An 18,588-nucleotide genomic window follows, 5' to 3' on the forward strand; every position below is an offset into this window, starting at 1 on the left:
TGCCAGGAGGAGGGGGGGATGGAGCCAGCCTGCCAAAGCCTCTCTCCTCCTTGATCTCAGTGCCAGGAGCAGATAAGAGCCCAGCTGGTGAGCTGGGACTTGGCGGCACAGCCGGCTCCAGCGCGGCACTCCGGGGAGCGGGAGCCGCCAAACCGCGCCCGGGCTGCGGCGCGGCAGCGCTGGTGACACCGTGCCGAGGCAGGAGAGGTGGCCATCCCCACCAGCAGGGCCTCACTGGTGCTACCAGGGCCACAGCTGGACTTGGGACAGGAATTTCTGCCCCCTTCTGTGCCTTGATCCCAGCACCGCCGGCAGGATGGTGCCCAGGAAAGCCGAAGCTGTTCCCGTGCCCGGCAGATGTAAATGCACACATTGCAAATGTTCCAATGGACATGGGGATAGCAGCTCTGCTCTTGGCTGGCAGGGCCAGCTCTGAGGGCTCACCAGGTCCTCCAGCCTCCCACTGCCCCTCAAACCTCACCCCAAAAACCCTCTGGGATCTGCTCCGGCTTCCCGGGATTGTCGCGGAGAGCCGGCACATGCCCACACGGCACCGAGGCCGTATCTCATGACTCACGACACTTTTCCAACATGACTTTTCCAACAACACCCATGGCTGTGTTATCAGCCCATGAGGAAGGAATTCCCTTCCTGTGCCCGGAGTATCCAACCCAGAGCTGCCTGCAGTGCCACCACGGTGTTCTTATCCTTGTGTTAAATAATCCCTTGAAACACAGCACACATTCCCAAAGCCACACAAAACTCCCCTGGCTACTGAGGTGAGTGAGATGCTCAAGCAGGACAATAATGTCCAAACAAAAAGATAAGAAAATAATAATATTTTAATGTTATGTAAACACATGGACACAGAACAATGTCAAAATATGTTAAAATATCTTGGACAATAATAATAATAATAGAAAATGGGGTTTTCTTCATGTTTAGAAGTGAAAAAAATGGTATTGGGAAGGACTAACAAAAATATTAGTAGAGCAAAGTCTACTTGCTCGGTAAGCGAGCTCAGCGTGGCGTCAAACCGTGTATCAAAAGCATAAATCTGTAATAAAATAATGATAAAAAAAATAATGGAAGGAAAATACAACAAAATCCATGCTGGCATGAGCTATGAATATGTTTTCATGAAGTTCATTTTTTTATGCTAACAAAAGAACCACTGATCTTTGCATTATAATTTACAAGAGCTAAATCTTCAAACCTATTCAAAGCAGTCCATTTGGCAATCACAGAAATTCCACCGATCCATCAGTTACCTGCAAAGGAAGAGATTTTTGTCAGTTATACCTCATTATTTTTATTATAAAAAACACAACAGGCTGAAAGCAGGGCTGGGTCCAGAGCTTTCTATTTATCTAACAAAGTTACCTATGCTGGACTTATTACTGAGGATCTATGACATTTTCAGTTTCCAGTTAACTTTAGCTAATTCCTGTTAACAAATAATTTAGGATTAATATTTTCACACAACTCTCACACTGCTAACTTTCTCACAGTTGCTTAAATACCTCGCAAATGCCGACACTATTTTTACGAGCACGCATTTCTTAGCTGCAGAAACCCTCATGTGAGATATGAAACACCATCAAGGTCTATAAATACAGTAAAGATGGAGTGGCTTTCCTAGGAAATCTCCTTGTACTCACCTCTCCACGTGAATCACCTACTCTAAAGGCACAGCCAGGCTTTTTATGGCTGCAGCACTTGCCATAATTTATATTGGAGGGTGTAAACGCCTCAGAAAAAAAAAAAAAAAAGAAAAGAAGAAAAAAAAAGGCAGCTCAGGCTCGTAGAGATCCGGTCCTTTGAAGATGTGATCTGTAATATTCTGCCTTGCATCATTGTTTTCTATCTTTAAAGGAGGTGGCACCACCGCAGAGCCGCAGCTGTGCAGGAGCCGCCGCCTCATCCTCGACGTGCAGGCAAAGCCCAGACTTGCAAAGCACCTGCAGCTTCTCTAATCTTGCTCTAGCAGTACTGACTAAGCACTGGGGGAAACTTCTCAGATGCTTGTTTACTGAAAAAAGGGAACATATAAACCTGCACCCATGTTGGAGGGTTTGGATTAAGCCATAAAACTTCAAGAAATGGGACCCACGGGTGTGAAATGGTACAAGGTGAGCAAAGATAATCCCGTACTTTTTGGCGTGGTAGGCGTTCAGGTCTTCCTGGAGGACTCTTTTCTGCAGAAAACTTACCTGTAAAACACATCCCACATGAAAACAGGGTACAAAATTCCAATTAATATATTTGTGTTCATTTCGTAAAAGGAATTTTTCTGGTCTCTCCTGCCTAAACAAAACGCAGTAACACTTGAGCTGCGTAGAACAATTAATATTTAATAGAAGATTGTTCTCTTGGCTTCTCTGGCTCTGCTCTGGCTGTGCACTCTCTACTCCTTCAGGAACAGAGTCAAACCTGTTGTTACACCCAGCTGGTGGCACCATCTGGGTTGTGCAAGGCTCGGGAGCTCCCGTTCCCCCGGCAGCTCCCGTGGGATTCCCGAGCTCTGATCCCTGCACTTTTTGCTCTTGTGATGAAGGTACTCACCTGTTCCCCAAGTGTATGAGAATTAATGCTCATTAACACACTGCATCCCCTGTTGGCCATCTCACCAGGAGCAATCAGGCAGCAAATCCTTTCTATTTAACAACACGTTCAGAAAACTTCACCCACGCCTCAAATATTTTCTTTTCCTGCTGTTTATTTTTATCCCCGCGCAGGGGTTTTTACCCAGCCTATCCTCTTCATCCTCCTCCAACAATAAATAATCCTGACAGGTGCAGGGATTCCAGTGCCCCTCTTGTCTGATGTTTTTGAACAGGAATTTCAGCAATTTTCAAAGAGCAGGACACCTGTGCTTCAGAGAGAGCCCAGCTCCCCGAGCGCTCTCCGACGCCAGCAGCGATGGATTTCTGGGAGAGCACCCAGGTTTTCATGTGTGGAGTTACTTTTAATCCTTTGAAATGCTGCTGCTGCTTACAGAAGCTCTGCAGGTGGGTATCAGATTCTATTTTTAAATATTTTTCACTCATTAAAAGGTGTGGTATTCTTGTATTAGCTCACGGTGATGCTTCCTACCAGGCAGTCTTTTAGGAGTCTTTAAAAATAGCTTTTTACTATCAACTGGAAATAGATCTCCCCAGCAGACCCTTAACTCTTCATTTCCCATAACTATTTAAATGAGAAGGAGCATCACTTCCATTAGGGATCCCTTGAGGTGGATGCAGAATGTTTACAATCAGAGTGTTGAAGTTGTGTCACTCCTTGCCCATAGAAATGTTGAATTTCCAGTGTGAAAATTTCCTATTTCCACTGAAGGTTGCCTCTGCCAGGGGAAGTGTCTGGTGCAGAGCAAAATATGCTATGGAATAACTCTTATGCATTGCAAAGAGAAAAAATGGGGAAAAAACCTGAAATACATGAAATTACCAATCATCTCCATAGAGAAGGCTGCGTAAGAAAGAGAAATGAGATGTTGTAAATCAAGAATTTCTTGAAAAATGGTCCTGAAAATTGGCCTAAACTTGTACTCCATGTCTCAGGTTTCTGCTCTTCCCAGAGCTCAGTGGTTAGCAATATTCAAGACAAAACATTACAGAGCCTCTTTATATGGGAAAATATAAAAATATCACAATGATCATTTAGACAAATATTTTAAAAAATATCCAATTTGCTTTATTACATAGGCTGGAAAGAAAATAAAATTATTTCTAATCCTCTTCTTTGCCCTTTGTAGGCAGCCTTTAAATGATTCCTTCAGAGAAGCAGTGTAAGGAAGATGAAGGATAACTGTGAGCTGTATCTGAAAGGCTGAGGAAAAACACCTAATACTGAATAAAGCACAGCTTTTCCTGGAAGAAAAGTCTGGGATCAAAAAATACAATATGGTAGTTCTCAAACTGGAAGAGAAAAGTTTTATGAAATATGACACTGAGTGAGAAGCATGTGAGTGCTGCCATAATTTAGATTTATTCAGTATTTCTGGCCAGATTTCAGATGGTCAAAACCTCCTGTCTAGAAGAGATGGATTTTATCCAGCCCAAAATGCTGAAGAATAAGAATTTACCTGAGATCTTAAAGATGAAATGGTGTCTTCAAGTTCCTTTTTGGAAGATGCTGGCACCAGCCCCCTGAGTATTTTTTCATATTCCTCTCGTATAGTAATCAACTGTAACAGAACAAAGAGAAATTTATATAGAGATGGCTGCTCTTAGATGCTGTAATTTTTTTTTGCTTCTTTTGCCCAAACTGGAGGTCAAATAAACACAGAATTAATTGTGCTATCAAAAGGGAGAGGGAAGGAGAGTGAAGAAAGAGCAGCAAAGACCTGTAAAGAACAAAAGTGGTAAAAGAGACAAAGAAAGGCAAAAGAAAACATAAGAATAAAAATATATGTGGAGAGGAAAAAATAAAAGAGTAAAGAACATGGTCTGAAGAAGGAATAATCATTCTTAAATCCACCTGAACGGAGCATTTGCACAAACACACCTTGCAAATTGACAGTCAGAAGTTTTCTGTTTGTTTTTGGTGGGATCTGAACCAGCTCATTTGTTCCTTGCTCCCTTAGGCAAGGCGAGTTACTGCTTCCCAAGAGATATTTTACAAGCTTTCTCAACTTCTAGGTGCTTTTGTGGACTTTTTATTATTATTATTCATCCTGCAACTATTTTTTATTGCACTTTGTGTCTTCTTCAGCTTCATGGAGACTCCAGAACTTTCAATGAGTAGATTTGAGCATCTTAGACCCCAAACCAAGGAGTTTGAATATGAGGAAATTTTTATCTGCAACTTTATTTAACAGATGTTGAGTAAACAGGAGTTACAGAGCAGAGTTACAGGAAGAGAGATCAGATGGAAGGGTTGTGCTTCTTATCTCTCCAGAGGGGTTGGATTTGAGGAGTTTTGACCTGGGATAATTTGGGGAGTGTGGTTCAGGTCAGCCCATCACGTTCCTACTTGGCTGAATCAGGGCCTCACATGTGTACTTAACTCCCCAAGGGATTAACTGCTTAATTCAAATTAAGCAAGGACTTTGGTGTTTTTCTGGATTAGCAGCTGAATATGTAAATAAAGGATCAAAGGGCTTCGATATCAGATTAACTCATAAAATACCTCAAAACTTTCAAATGGAACCTTTTTTTTGTTGTTGTTTTCCCCAGCGCCATTTGGTGCTGGATTTTCGCTCCCAAATGGTTGAAACCCACCACAAATCCAAACCTCACACCTGAGGAAGCCACGAGCTCCAAATCCCAAATCCCAAATCCCAGAGCTCCCACACGTGAGCACTCAAGGCATCATCCCCAGTTCATCCCAGCATCATCCCATGGGAAAAGCAGCCCGTGCCAGGAGCTGCATTATGCAGCCTGCAATTATCAATACAAAAGGAATAAAACAATCTGATGAAACGTTAGGAAAATTCTCCCTCTGAGTCACCCCGACAGGCAGGAGGAATCGCCAAATCTCTATGCAAATGGGCAATTAGAGGCTTTCCTTGGGAACTACAAGGAAGTGATGCCATTATGCAAATCTGAAGGGAAAAGGAAAAAAAAAGAGAGGTGAGACAGGAAACCTCGTTTGAACTCCGCTGGTGTAGAAGCCAGCGATCAAAATTTATGTTTTTGAGAGCTACACCAATAAATTCATGCTACTATTTCTATCAAGGCTTCCAAAGTTATGCATTAGTGGTCTGCCAGGATAAATATTTTCTGAGCCAACAGCTCATTTGGGTGGGGACCTTGATAGAGCAGAAACATATATTTCAGTTGATTCAACATGTTCCATTTATTCTTGGTGAGACGAGACCAGAAACAGGCAGCCAGAGCAGCAAAATGCTTTAATTTCCCAAATTTTGATTAATAACAATCTATTTAATGGGTAAGAGGATCTGGAGGATCACCTGGCCAATATGCAGATGCAACAGAAGTTTTAATACAGCTCTGTGAGGGAAATAGTAATTTTCTACTTGTGCAAGAGTTTTCTTGCAAGCAGGTCACTGGTTTTAACAGTTTAATCTGCAGTTGTCCTCTAAATAAGTGCTTTCACAATGCTGGGAACATTTGTTATTAACTTTGCAGAGCAGCAGAGGCTCATTCCCTTTGGACAAAGGTGTTTCTCAGAAAGCCAGGGAGAAATATTGCATTCTGCTGTAAAGTATGGAGATATCTTACAGGCTCAGCTGATAAGGGAGACAGAAAATGAGAATCCCTGGTCACTGCATTTTGGCTTAGGGCTGATCCCTTACTCTGTTTCAGAGACAAGACATGCACTTTTTCTTGCAGTGAAACCTTTCTTTTGGATACAACTCCAATTTGTTTGAGCAGACAAGACACGCTGCTTTCAGCTCTGCTCACTGGTAATTACATCACAATAAGATGAAATAAGTGCCCAGCTGTTTCCTGCCCTGTTACCATAAACAACCTGCTGGTACTTTTGGCTGAAGGCACTATCAAGGTTTATTGACCCAAGGGATTAAAACAGTGCATGGCAAAAATCTAAATCACTTCTTACAACCAAAAACTAACATCCAGTGGCCTAATGGGGACTCATTTTAATGGCAGAAGGTTTTTATTTTTTAACACTTATTTTTCACCAATGAAAGCTGTGTCTGCAGGGATAAGGGGGTTTTGTGCCTTAAAGGCTTTTTTGTTCTTTTATAGCCTCAAGCTGCCTCCCTAGGATCCACAAATACTGTGTCTCCTCTTGCACTCTTGAGGGATGTTTAAAATTGCAATTCTTCATCCCTCAGGAGGGCTTTAGTCAGCTGGATGAGGATGGCTCTATTTCATTTACTTGTGTTCGTTTTTCTTCGGTCCTGAGAAGGCTTTTATTTTTTACAAAAATTCATTTTGGTGAGCTGATTTAATCCGTGAACCCCCCAGGAAGGTTTTATAGCTTTTAATATTAAGCTGCCACACTGGTCTTTGTTTATTCAGGTTGGTGGCTAATATATGAGGTTTGGAGCTGGACCATCAATCATCTTTGGTGTCAGCACAAAGCTGAAGTTGCCACACGTAGCTCATGTGTGCTTCCTCACGTGGTAAATCAGTAAAAAAAGAAGAGCTAAACAGTGACACAATTAAATAAAGTGATGGAAAAAGCAGAGGACTTGGAATTTCACAGACTGCACTGAAACTGTGTCAGGCATTGACCAGTCCCAAAGAGAGGAAAGTTGGGTTTGATGCCCAGGAGAGAAATGTCCAAACCTGAGCTTCCCAAACCAACCAACCCAGTGCTTATCAGCAGAATCACAGAATTGTTTAGGTTGGAAAAAGCCTTTAAGATCGAGTCCAGCCATGAACCAGCCCTGCCAGGGTTCCTCAGCACCACGTCCACACACCTCTGCATCCTCCAGGGATGGTGGCAGCCACTTCCCTGGGCTCTGCTGTGAAATCAGCTTTGTTTTAAAACTCCCCAGAGTCTTCTGAGCTGGCACAGCTCAGTTCTGCAGGCACTCCCTTCTCTACAAACCTCACAGGGATGTTTGGGGGCTGCATTAGGAGGGGACATTAGCACAAGAACCTGCTCCACTGGCTCCTCTCTGTGCTCCAGTCTCTCCCCTTCCTTTCTGAAAGAAACAACCCAAGCACATCCAGGAGAAATGCAGCATCTTCAAGGTGACCAGATGAATTTTTGCCATGTGCTACCAGCAGCCTGCAAAGCACAGGGTGTTCTGTGTCCCTTCCATGCCCTGCACCAGATCCTGCTCAGGTTCCCAACACCCAACTCTTCCCTCCTTGCATCCCACAGTTCTGTGATGCTGAGTTCATCCCTGGTGCAAAATATCCTCTCATAAAAAACCAAAAAAATCCAAAATTCAAAACCCCCAAACACCTACAATCTTCTCCAGACCTTCCAGCTGTAAATGACTTTATCTGAGCCAGGGGCACATAAGGAAACTGCAAAAGAAACTCTGAAGTAAATGAAGGGACCACAGAAAGTTGTTCAAGTTCCTTTTAAAAAAAATCATCTTGAAGGGCATGAAGTTAATTTTGTGTTTATGTCAGATAAGAATCAAAGGACAGTTGCCTTAACCAGGATGTTGTGGGTTTTTTAGTATCTTAATTTCTGCCTGTCTATAATATTTATGAAGGATGATGTGTGCCAGGGAATACTAGGATAATGACCAAAAGGCATAATTAGGATCTTTTAGTTGTTATCAAATTTTCTCCATGTTTCAGGGTGAGTAAAATGAGAAAAGTAATTTCCTGTCTCTCTTAAATCCTTTCCTATATCAACAGTTGTGTGCTATTATGTTGTTTGAAAGAAAAATCCTCTTTAAAAAGGTTATGGATCTGTTCTGCACCATCTCTGAATGGAGACAGGAAAGATCTGCTGCAATAAACCTGAAGATAGGTGAGGGTTCCAAAAAGGTAAAAATAATCCCTTCAGTCTTAGGGAGATCATTTAATCTCAGAATAAAGTCTCCTTCTTCTAAATGAAGGTGGTAATAATAATAATAATAATAATAATAATAATAATAATAATAATAATGATGATGATGATGATGATGATGATGATGATGATGCACAGGTGAAGAATGCTAAAGCACTGTGAAAAGGACAAGTGAAGGACAAAATATTACAATGTCATCCCAATTAACAAAAACCCCCTAATCAACAGAAAAAACACAACCAAATGAACCCACCAAAAAAAAACCCAACCCCAAAATGCAAGCAAAAACCCAAACAAACATGCAAAGAATGATTAATCATTTGTTGTTTGTGTCCTCCCTAATTGCAGGGACTCCTCTCAGCACTCCTGAAGTCCAAGTGAGCACAGCTCCACTCCTACAAAACCTCTCTGAGTCCAGATGTGCCCGGGCTGGGCAAAGCTGAGCAATGCAACCCAAACAAAGCAACCAAAATTGGCAATTTCCTTAAATTTCAGACCCCTCCGGCCTCTGTTCTTAGGGAACATTTAACTGGAGCTTGAAATCTGCTGAAATGATTTTTCCTAAGGAAGAATCCAATGATGTATCAATTGTTTCAGTGAAGATCAAGGTCTGCACATTTGTCTTTCCAGAAAAGCACCAAACACGAATATTCGCCGCCCACGTGCTCTGTGCTCCCAGGCAGAGGGAATTCTGACTCTCACTGTGCAAGGCCATTGAAATCTGCTTCTCCCAGGTTTAGGGAACAGTGTGCAACTCAATACAAATGTTCTCGAGTTCTTAGGAAAAGTAATGAACGCCATAAATCCCAGGGATTTGGCTCAGCTGAAAACAGCGACCGGGCGAGATCAGCTGAGCAAGTTATTCTGTCAAGTGAACACCAGGTTGTCCTTCACTGAGAAAATCCTGCTGGAGCACCTCCCCTGTCCTGACAGTTCCAATAAAAGATAAATTGGTGGCATAGATGTCCCCTTTGTGTGTCTGTCTGTAGCCAGTAACCCATCCCAGCATCCAAGACTTTTTTGCCTTGTTGTTTTAGTGACCCAGCTCCTCGCTGGGTACTGAATTTGTTGCTCCAGGTCATTTTTTTTTCTTTTCCCAACCTGCATCCAAGTGGCCTTCTTACTTCAGTGGCTTGTGTTTCCATTTTTCTTTTCTTGAACAAGATCTCCCACCTGGAAAATCCTCTGGTTGTAGTTAAGCAATCCGAGTCGATATAATTCATAGCTGCAAAAGAAGCTTTTTGAAAAAAAACCCCTCACCAGTGGGCTGCATATGGCAAGAACAGCATTCCTGGGACTGCACAACTTGGAGGGGAATAAAAGCTTTCACTGTCAACACCACGGAACAACCAGGAATGTTGTGGCTAGAAAATCCACGCTGTTCCCTCAGCCTCCCCCTCTCCAGGGCTCTGCTATTGTTCCAGCTGGGATTTGGAAGATCCCGGATTTATTTTCTTCTCCTTCCAGATGACTCATGGCAGATGCCATCGTTGTTCCCCCAGCACTCTTCCCCTCAGCTCCTGCCCCTGCTGTCCCTTTGCTGTCCCTTTGCTGGGTTGGGATTGCAGCAGGAGGGTTGTCCCCTCCACGGGGTGAGGGGGACACCAAGGGAGACCCCTCTGACACCCCCTGATCCAGAGGAACCAGACCCAAACCAGCCCAGCTGCTCCCCAGTGCTGCTGGGCTGGAGAAAACAGAACCACAGAATATTCCGGGCTGCAAGGGACCCACAGGGATCATCAGGGCCAACACACAGGGTTAATTTCTGCCTCTGGCCATTCCTACTGCACTATCAGGATGATTGAGTCTGAAATGAAGCTCTGAGCATCTCTGACACCACTGCTGGAACACATTTATGTGCTGCAGTTTTACATTCCAGCACGTGTCACCTCCTCACAGTCCCTCCCATCCGGGGTGGCTCAGCAGGGAGAGGTTTCAGTGCCTGATTCAGGAGGTGCCCAGTGCTCCCCAAGGCCAGCGAGGGCTGGCAGAGCCCAGCAGCAGCAGGACCAGGACCTGGATTTTCACACTGACCATGTGAACAAGCAAAGCTCTGTAGATGATAATCAGAAGCTCCAAAAACAAAAATCCAAGCAGGGTCTCAACTCGAAAAGCAGCTGTCAGGCTTGCAGAGCCTCAGGGCTGGGCAAGGAGAAACGTGGCTGCACTGCCTGGAAGGAATTGCCATGGATGGCATTTAGTGCTGATTAAACTGACAACAAAACTCAGAATTTACATAAAGGTAAAGATCTCCATAAAGCTGCTCTTTCCCAGTCCTTTTTAGCTCCATCTCCTAGAAAAAGAGGCTGGGACAGTTCCCTAATTGAACAGGCATTGCTGGGAGCACGACTGGAGATGAGGTTTTGTTGCTCTGTTCTTCTGTCATCCACTGGCTCCTCCAGACATTCCCATTTCCTTTTTAATTCCCTGCATTTAGCACCAGTATCACTGATCCTTGTAGTCCTACTTTAACAGCTTCTGAAAGAGCAAAGTTCTCTTCATGGATAATCTGTAATCTAACCACAGATGCTCTAATATGAGAGTAACAAATATGAGAGTTACTGCCCTCTTAAAAGGACAATCTTTCTCATTCACTATATTAAGACAAAGAGCAAGAAAAATGACATTTTAAAACACTCTCTAATTCCTGGACACCGCCATATGCTTCCATTCTCTTTTGGTAACAATTCCCTTTTCCCTTTCAACTACTTGCCCTGTACTTTCTGTTTGCTGTCTTTCTCCAGCTGGCCACCAAGCTCCAGTAATTCATTCTGTTCTGTTCAGGAGGTGTGTATTTGTGTATTTTCCAGTTGTGTCTGATTACCAAAGCTAACATTTGATCACTGGCTCCCACACAGGCACCACCATCCTCGACTCCTTTCCCTTTGACAGTTGCACAGTTGGTGAGAGCCTCCTCTCCCGCAGTTCCTGCCATATGGAGCTCCTGGGAACTTTTAACTCCATTGATTTCCAGCTCCTTTCAAATCCCACCTGCAAAGCTGTTTTTTCTGTGCTTGAGTCTCAGGTTCTATCTCCTCCTGCTAATCTGAAACCTCGTGCTATACAGAATAATTTCCTGTATTCGTTGTAATTCTCCTTCCTTTCATAGCTCGCCATTAAAGGAAATGATACACAAATATAAAATGTGGCAAATGCAAAATCATGATTTAGCCTGGCAATCTCAGGCTTAATTAAAACTGAGGGGTGCTGTTGTATCAAAGTGATTAATGAATATATCAGTGGATTTTAGCATGAGGTAGACACCTACTAAGATAAAAAGTGGTGGAATTGGGCTCCAAATAATGTCTGTGGTCATTTATGTACCTGAAGTCCACAATCCCTGAAGTGTTCAAGATTGGGCTTGGAACAACCTGGTCTGTGGAAGGTGTCCCTGCCCAGGGCAGGGGCTGGGACTGGGTGATCTTTAAGGTCCCTTCCAACCCAAACAAAACTCTATGAAATCAACATTTCATAGAAATATCCATGAAAGGTGTCTGACAGAGACAGAACCAGGACCAGAGTGATTCCTGCCCACCAGACTCTACTGGGAAGGCTGAAAAGAGACCCAGAGCCCCCTCAGAACTGGATGTTGTGGTCTGGGTGTGCCAGAGCAGTGCTCCCACTCCCATCAGATTCTTCACTGCTTCTCTGTGGCTCTCCAACATCTTCTTTCCAATAAAAAGACTTCACATTTGAATTTTTCTTGCCACAAGTAGGTTAGAAAAGAAATCCTCTATTGTGCAGATCTGGAACCATCAGATTTTCAGCCTGTGGGGAGCTATGCCCCTCTGCCTGTTGGTGCCCTGCATTTTTCACAAGGTTTTATGGTAGAAAAACAGCTGAAACACACAGGTCCCTCCTGGCCCCAGTGCTGGAGGTGTCAGCAGAGCAGTGGATGGAGGAGATGCCACAAGGTCCCTCCTCAGCCACACAGAACTGCACAAAAACACTCTTCAAATCCATCCATCCGTGCTGGTCGCAGGCAGAAACTGCAGGAACTGTTTTAACGTGACAATATTTGGCGGTGCAGCTCCTGAAAGTCACAGTGGAAATTTCTTTCATGTTCTCACTCTTTTCCCCACGGCTCCAGAGGCTGCTGAGCCCCAGCAAGGGCTGCTCTGGGTGAATCACTGCCGTGGTTTGAGATCATCCACAGCCAGGCTGGGCTTCCCATTTCTGTGGGAGCAGAAATGGGTCTCTGGGGGAGAGATTCTGGAAGCGTTTCAGTGACGTGGGCTGAAGTGAGTGGAGCAAACAGCAGAATTTCATCACCACCTCCAGCCCGTGCTGGATCTCAGCTTCCAAAGTGTCCCTTGGCTCGGTGACACAAAGGCTCCCTCCACCCTCCTCACCTGCAGCTGGCCAACCTGGGCTTTTAAACATCCTAACTGAGAGCTTATTTGCCTGATTCTGGGTGACTGCTACGTGTTCTGAGAATGACAACACTCTGAGAAATCTGGGGATTTGTGGCAGGCACCCCAGGCTGCCATCTGATGGCATTTAAAACTCCCTGAGACCTTTAAAAATCACAGAATCATGGAATGGTTGGGGTTGGAAGAGACCTTAAAGATCATCCCATTTCAATCCCGCTGCCATGGGCAGGGGCAACTCCCACTAGATAATTCCTCAGAAGAAATATGGCCAAAAAGCCCTAAACTAAAGAGCTAATATTACTCAAGTGTTCCAGCCATCAGATCAGGAACTGCTGGGGACTCATACCGTGCACACCAATGTCTGTTGCTCATCTGTGTCTCACTGATTCCTTGCTCCCAGCTCCCCAAATCCACTGGCAGCAGCACTATTCCCACCAAGGAGAAGGTGTGGCAAACCTTAGAAGTTTCTCTGTGCTGCACAGCAACTGAAATTTCAGAAGGATGCATCACAGCGTTCATCTGAGAACAAATATATTTAGTTGGCATGGAAACAGTAACTTGGGCTGAATGTGGTAAATATCCAGCAGTCATAAAAAAATCGAGCAAGTCAGGATAATGAACATTAGAAATGAAAACTGGCTGAATGCTTTTGAATCGTGGCTCTTTTACAATTATCACTCCTGTTTTCATTTGAACATGAGTGAAATCCACTTAAACTAAGCTGCTCCACTTTATGCCAAACACTTCTGTAACATCCTCATTCTGATAACTCCTTTCTCCTTCTTTTATAATCTTTTTTAGGAAAAAGAAATTAAAGGGCTGAAAACCTCCACTGCCATTCTCCTTTATTTCCTCAGCAATATTAATGAATTGAACATAATTGATTTTCTGTCTCAGAATCTCCTGTAAAACTCTATTTATGACTTGACTGTTTGGAGGTATCCCTATGGTTTGAGTATCTATAGTGTTGCTACTTCAGATGTTTGCAAGCATGAGGGACCTTTTTCTCTCCTGTTATCCCAAATTTTACATCATACTCAACCCAAATCTATGGCTAGAAACATTAGAACAAGGAATGAAAAGAACAGGACTTTTTTCCTATTCACAAGAACATTCTTGTGTGTAATTCCCAAAAGACAGATTCTTGGAGCTTTTTAGTAAACTGAGTTGGGGTGATTACCCTTCAAAAAAGAATTTGAAATTAAATGAATGCTAAAGAAATCTAGGTAGTATAGAAAAAAAAAAAGATCACTACCATGAATTTTTATCCAGGCCCCAATTCAGCAAGACTTGTTGCACATGCCTAAATTCCTGGATTCATTAAGCTCTCAGTGATGTGTGTCATTCTTAATTACACATTCACAGGATGTAGAGTCTCCTGTATGAACAATGGAGATTTTTTAACTATGACTGAAAAATGCACAAAGCCACAGGACTTCAGAAATACTGTTCAGGAGGAAATCTTGTCTCACGTTAGATCCAGGCACACATCAGAGGCAACCAAGGGATACATCCACTCCAAAATACAAGATACAGGGACACAATGGGATCCCTGCACAGGAAGCTGATCCCACAGTTATGTAGGACTGAGACTTCAGAAACTTCACTGCTGCTGTGCAAGGAAATGGTTTGGACACACCCAAATTTGCCAGAAACCTTCCCAGACTGCTTTAACAGTCTTGTGACTATAAATAATCAACAACAACAATATATATAAAACCATATATTACAGCTTTCACATTTACTGACAGTTTATCACTTTCCATGAGTACAATTATTTATGTCTCAAGAAGCTGTAAAAATTTAATTTTTAAAGGAAACATCCAACATTTTGAGCTGAAGAAAGATGGTACAGCTCAGCGACTCCACTCGTGAAGTGCAGCATTACACTGGAAAACCAGGACAGAGACAGGACAACCTTTATGGAAAAGATAAAATTATTCAGGCCAGCACTTTAGAGAAATGTGACTGGAACCCATCACCCAGAGATCGCTGCCATATGGCACCACTGGTGAGACAACACAGACACGAAGTGACTGCACTGACCCACACTGGAAAATGGGAGAGAAGAAGAAAACAGGAGTAAACACGAGTTCATCCAAGAACACGAAGGATGGGAATGGAAAAGCTCCACAAAAGCAGCTCCTCTCCAACTGCAGCGCTGCAGAACAGCTCAGGGCTTGCTGACAGCCCAATGTGTTTCCTCCCCTTTATTTATAGGACACTTTGTCTCTCTGGATGATTACAAAATTGAAAGGTTAAGCCTGTGTGATCACCAGAGGGTCACTGTGACAAAGAGTTAAACTTTGTGGCTCTGTCAGTCACTCTTAGAGGCTGAAGAGTTATGAGGACACTGCACTGGAAAAACGGCCAACATGGAGCACTGAGATACCACCCAACAAGCCATAACGAGAAACAGCTTTTTAGTTTTAATTAAAAGCACAACAAAATGTTTTTTCATGTCTCATTCATTTGTTTGTTGTTGTTATAGAATCAAAACACGAGATTTTTTTCCTTTTAATGAAAAACAGAAGCTCTTTAACCCTCTCTCCTCCTTATTTATAGACATGTAAAAGCTTAGAAAAGTGGCTTTTGTAATGGTGCCAGCACAAATCTCCATGTTTTATGCAATTCTGATTCACACAGTATTTGGTAAAAGCAGAAAGCAAGTTACTGCCCTGAATATTTCAAATCCCTGATCAGCTGATGAGTTGTTAACTACTGTTAACACTTGATGAACATGTTTACAGGTAGCCTGGCCAAATCCAGTAACTGGAAACATGTCAGAGCTGTCACTTTTGCATTTTTCTTCTGGAGAGATAAGCAGAACTAATGAATTAACCGGTCACAGAGGAGACAAGGAACAACTTCCAAAATGTTTGCCTGCAAAATAGACCGAAGCCAACTAAAGCAACCCAGCTTCAGTAGCTCCAGCTGCTTCAGAAATCCCAATGGATGAAAGGCAGAGACAAGACCACTGAGGAACTTGGAGATGGGCTCTACCAGATCTGCCAACACATCAAGCTCAAAGATGGACAGCACAGTGCAATTTAAATAACATTCCTGTTCTGTTACACTCAGGAACAGGATGTTACCATCCAAATTAGTCCTTCATTAATTAAGTCTGGACAGTCTTGAGTTCTGTAAGTTGGTTTGGAGCAGATGCTCATGTAAGAGGAAACCTTGAAGGCATCCTGTGAATCTGCATGTGCAGCCTTCTACCTCTGTATTTCATGAATCACTTCTTATTTCTTCTTCTGGATCCTTCTCAAAACGGGTCAGAAAAAAAAGAAGGCAAAATGGCAGTGGCAGAAACTAAAATAAAACATAAAAAAGGAAAAAAATTGGAAGAGGACATCCCTCTCAGCGTGCAGCCAGCGCTGTTCCCTGGGAGGGACAACCATGCTGTAAAGAGCTGATTTTCCTCATTTTCCAGGAGACTCTGAAGCCAAAATGCAAAGCTTGTAGGGCAGCTCACTGACTGCACCAGGCACTGCAGCTTGGGGTGAGCCTGGCCCAACATCTGGATTTGGGAGGCAGAGGTGGCAGAAGGGAACAGCTCATCTTAACACTCCAGAGAGGAAATACATCAATTAAACACCAAGGGTGACTGAGAATTCCCATGTGCCAGGAGGATGATAAAGCTGAGGAAAAAATACTTGAAATTAATGATTATTAATTTTCTATACCCACCTCAACTGATTATTCCTGCAGGTAAAGAGTTAGAAATGCTTTATGTAGAATATATGCTGTTGATACTGTTTACTCAGCACCAAATAAAGTTCTCAAATGCTTCAAAACCTGATTTGTATTAGAAATACATAAATTCCTATCTGATTCAGGCATTCATCACCTCCATATTCTCCTGAATATTTCAATTTAATCTGCTTGGATGCAGATGATTGACTTTCTGTTCCAACACTGCCTGTAAACACCACACTCTATTTTGCTCAAAGCACACTAAATAATCTCTGACTTCACTGGAAGTGTCCAGAAAAAAATTTAGCACTATTAATCATCTGAAACTGTTTACAGACATGTTTGGACAATGAATGCAGAAGATCAGGACTAAAGATTATTTTTAGCTGTTATTGTCCAATTATATTTCTCTTCATACAAACCATTAAAGAACAGGTTCGAATAGTCTCAGAAACCTCTATTAAAACACTACAGTCACTTGCAAACAGCCAGTTCAAAATAAATGCATCATTTAACAGCTAGAATAGCTGAAATACCAACTTGCAAAAGAGAGCAGCAGATAAGTATTTGCCTGAAGGGTTCAGACAGTTTAATTCTCTTTCATTACCAACAAAACAGAAAAGAAAGCTAGCTGAGAATTTTGCAGGAAAATATGTGCTTTTGCTTTGAAGGAAGGGATTATTTTTAACCATTGCACCTCCTTGCTCGAGGGGTGGGGACAGCACCCAGTACCTGCTCCTGGGATTTCAGCTCGTTGCGCTGGAGCCTCCTCTGAGCATCGTAAAGCAGCCCACGGTAATTCTCCACCTCCTCCTCCAAGGCCTGCAACAACAGCAAGGGATGCAAAACACACGTGAGAAACATGGGATGGCAGCAAAACTTCCAGGTGATGTCTGCCAATGAGCTGGGGAAGGAAGTGGAGCACAGGGAGTCCAGCTGAACTTGGTGCTAAGACAGGACACAGGCACTTTGGCCACTCCAAAAAGTCACTTTGCACTGGTGGGACCATTGACTGAACAAGAGTAATTACATCTAAAAAGTCCTATCTTATTATAGGCTACTCATCCTAAAATTACATTATTTTTGTATCTTCTTACAGACTATTCATCCTAAAAATGTAATAAATACCCTCAAAGGTTGGAAGGCAAATGGAAATATTGCAACAGTTGCATTTGCCAATGTCCTGGGTTTTTGTTGTCATCCTATCTGCACCACCTTGAGCTTCCTAGGAGCAGTTTTGCAGTGTACCAACAGTTTTTTTCTTTAAGCAAGAATAATCCTCTCTCTGGAAAACAATGTCTGGAATTTGGAGTGGAAATGTATTCCATATTACTGAAGTGGGATGCTGGCCCAGATGAGGGGCTCCCCTCCTGCCCTGTAGTCAAATCTAGCATGTGATCTACAAATGAAGTAGAAACGGCAATAAATAAAAGGAATATTATGATCGTGTCACTTTACCACAACTACCCAATCTTTATTTAGTTCAGAAGTAATCACTCCTAAACCAAGCTCATAAAATGCATAGACAAATTTATTTTGTCATGATTGTTCTCCTTATATATTTATTTTTATTCCAGCAGTCACTCAGAGCCTTGATCTTTTTGTTACATGCTTAACAAAGGAACAGCGTGCCCCAAGGAGCTGATAGTCTGTGTTATTTCTAACAGATACACACCAAACAAACAATACAAAGTTTCAAAGATTTTTTTTGTTGTTTGTTTTGAAAGTTTCCTCCTCATTGTTGGATGTTTGAATACACGCTTAACATTTACTTACACATTTACTAAAAGCTTAGTGATGTTGTCAGCTTGAATAAAGGCATTGTTAAGTGCAAGTGCTGACTCCAAGCAAAGTGCACAATGTGGATGGGGGATTGACACCAACACAGAGGCGGCTGTGGCTGCAGAAAGGGAATATTTTGAGGTGTCTTTTGTATGGCAGGAAATCGGGGCATTGATACCCATCAGTGAAAAGCAGCACGGGGCTGGACCCGGGAAGGGGCTTGTGCTGCAAATGTCACTGAAGGAGCCTCCAGTGCTGCTTTAAAAAAAGCTGAGCTGCACAGAGACCTTCTGCAGAGCAGCCTGGAATCACAGGATTGTTAAGG

The 18,588-nt window shown here is 42.9% G+C and overlaps 1 protein-coding gene across 4 annotated transcripts in view; it reads right to left on the reverse strand.

Moving 5' to 3' along the window:
* Positions 1-824: 824 nt before the first annotated feature.
* CEP112 (centrosomal protein 112) overlaps positions 825-18,588 on the reverse strand; it is a 153,133-nt gene continuing 135,369 nt past the window's right edge. For 2 of the 4 annotated variants that reach the window (XM_063409465.1, XM_063409463.1), the window contains exons 24-26: positions 17,214-17,303; positions 4,085-4,186; positions 1,278-2,213 (exon numbers count right to left, since the gene is read on the reverse strand). In XM_063409465.1, the coding sequence (XP_063265535.1) occupies positions 1,854-2,213; positions 4,085-4,186; positions 17,214-17,303 (552 nt within the window). In that variant the 3' untranslated portion in view covers positions 1,278-1,853. The other 2 variants (XM_063409466.1, XM_063409467.1) reach the window with 2 other exon arrangements.

This window comes from Prinia subflava, chromosome 12, assembly GCF_021018805.1.
Source record: "Prinia subflava isolate CZ2003 ecotype Zambia chromosome 12, Cam_Psub_1.2, whole genome shotgun sequence".
In the NCBI taxonomy this organism is placed as follows: Eukaryota; Metazoa; Chordata; class Aves; order Passeriformes; family Cisticolidae; genus Prinia; species Prinia subflava.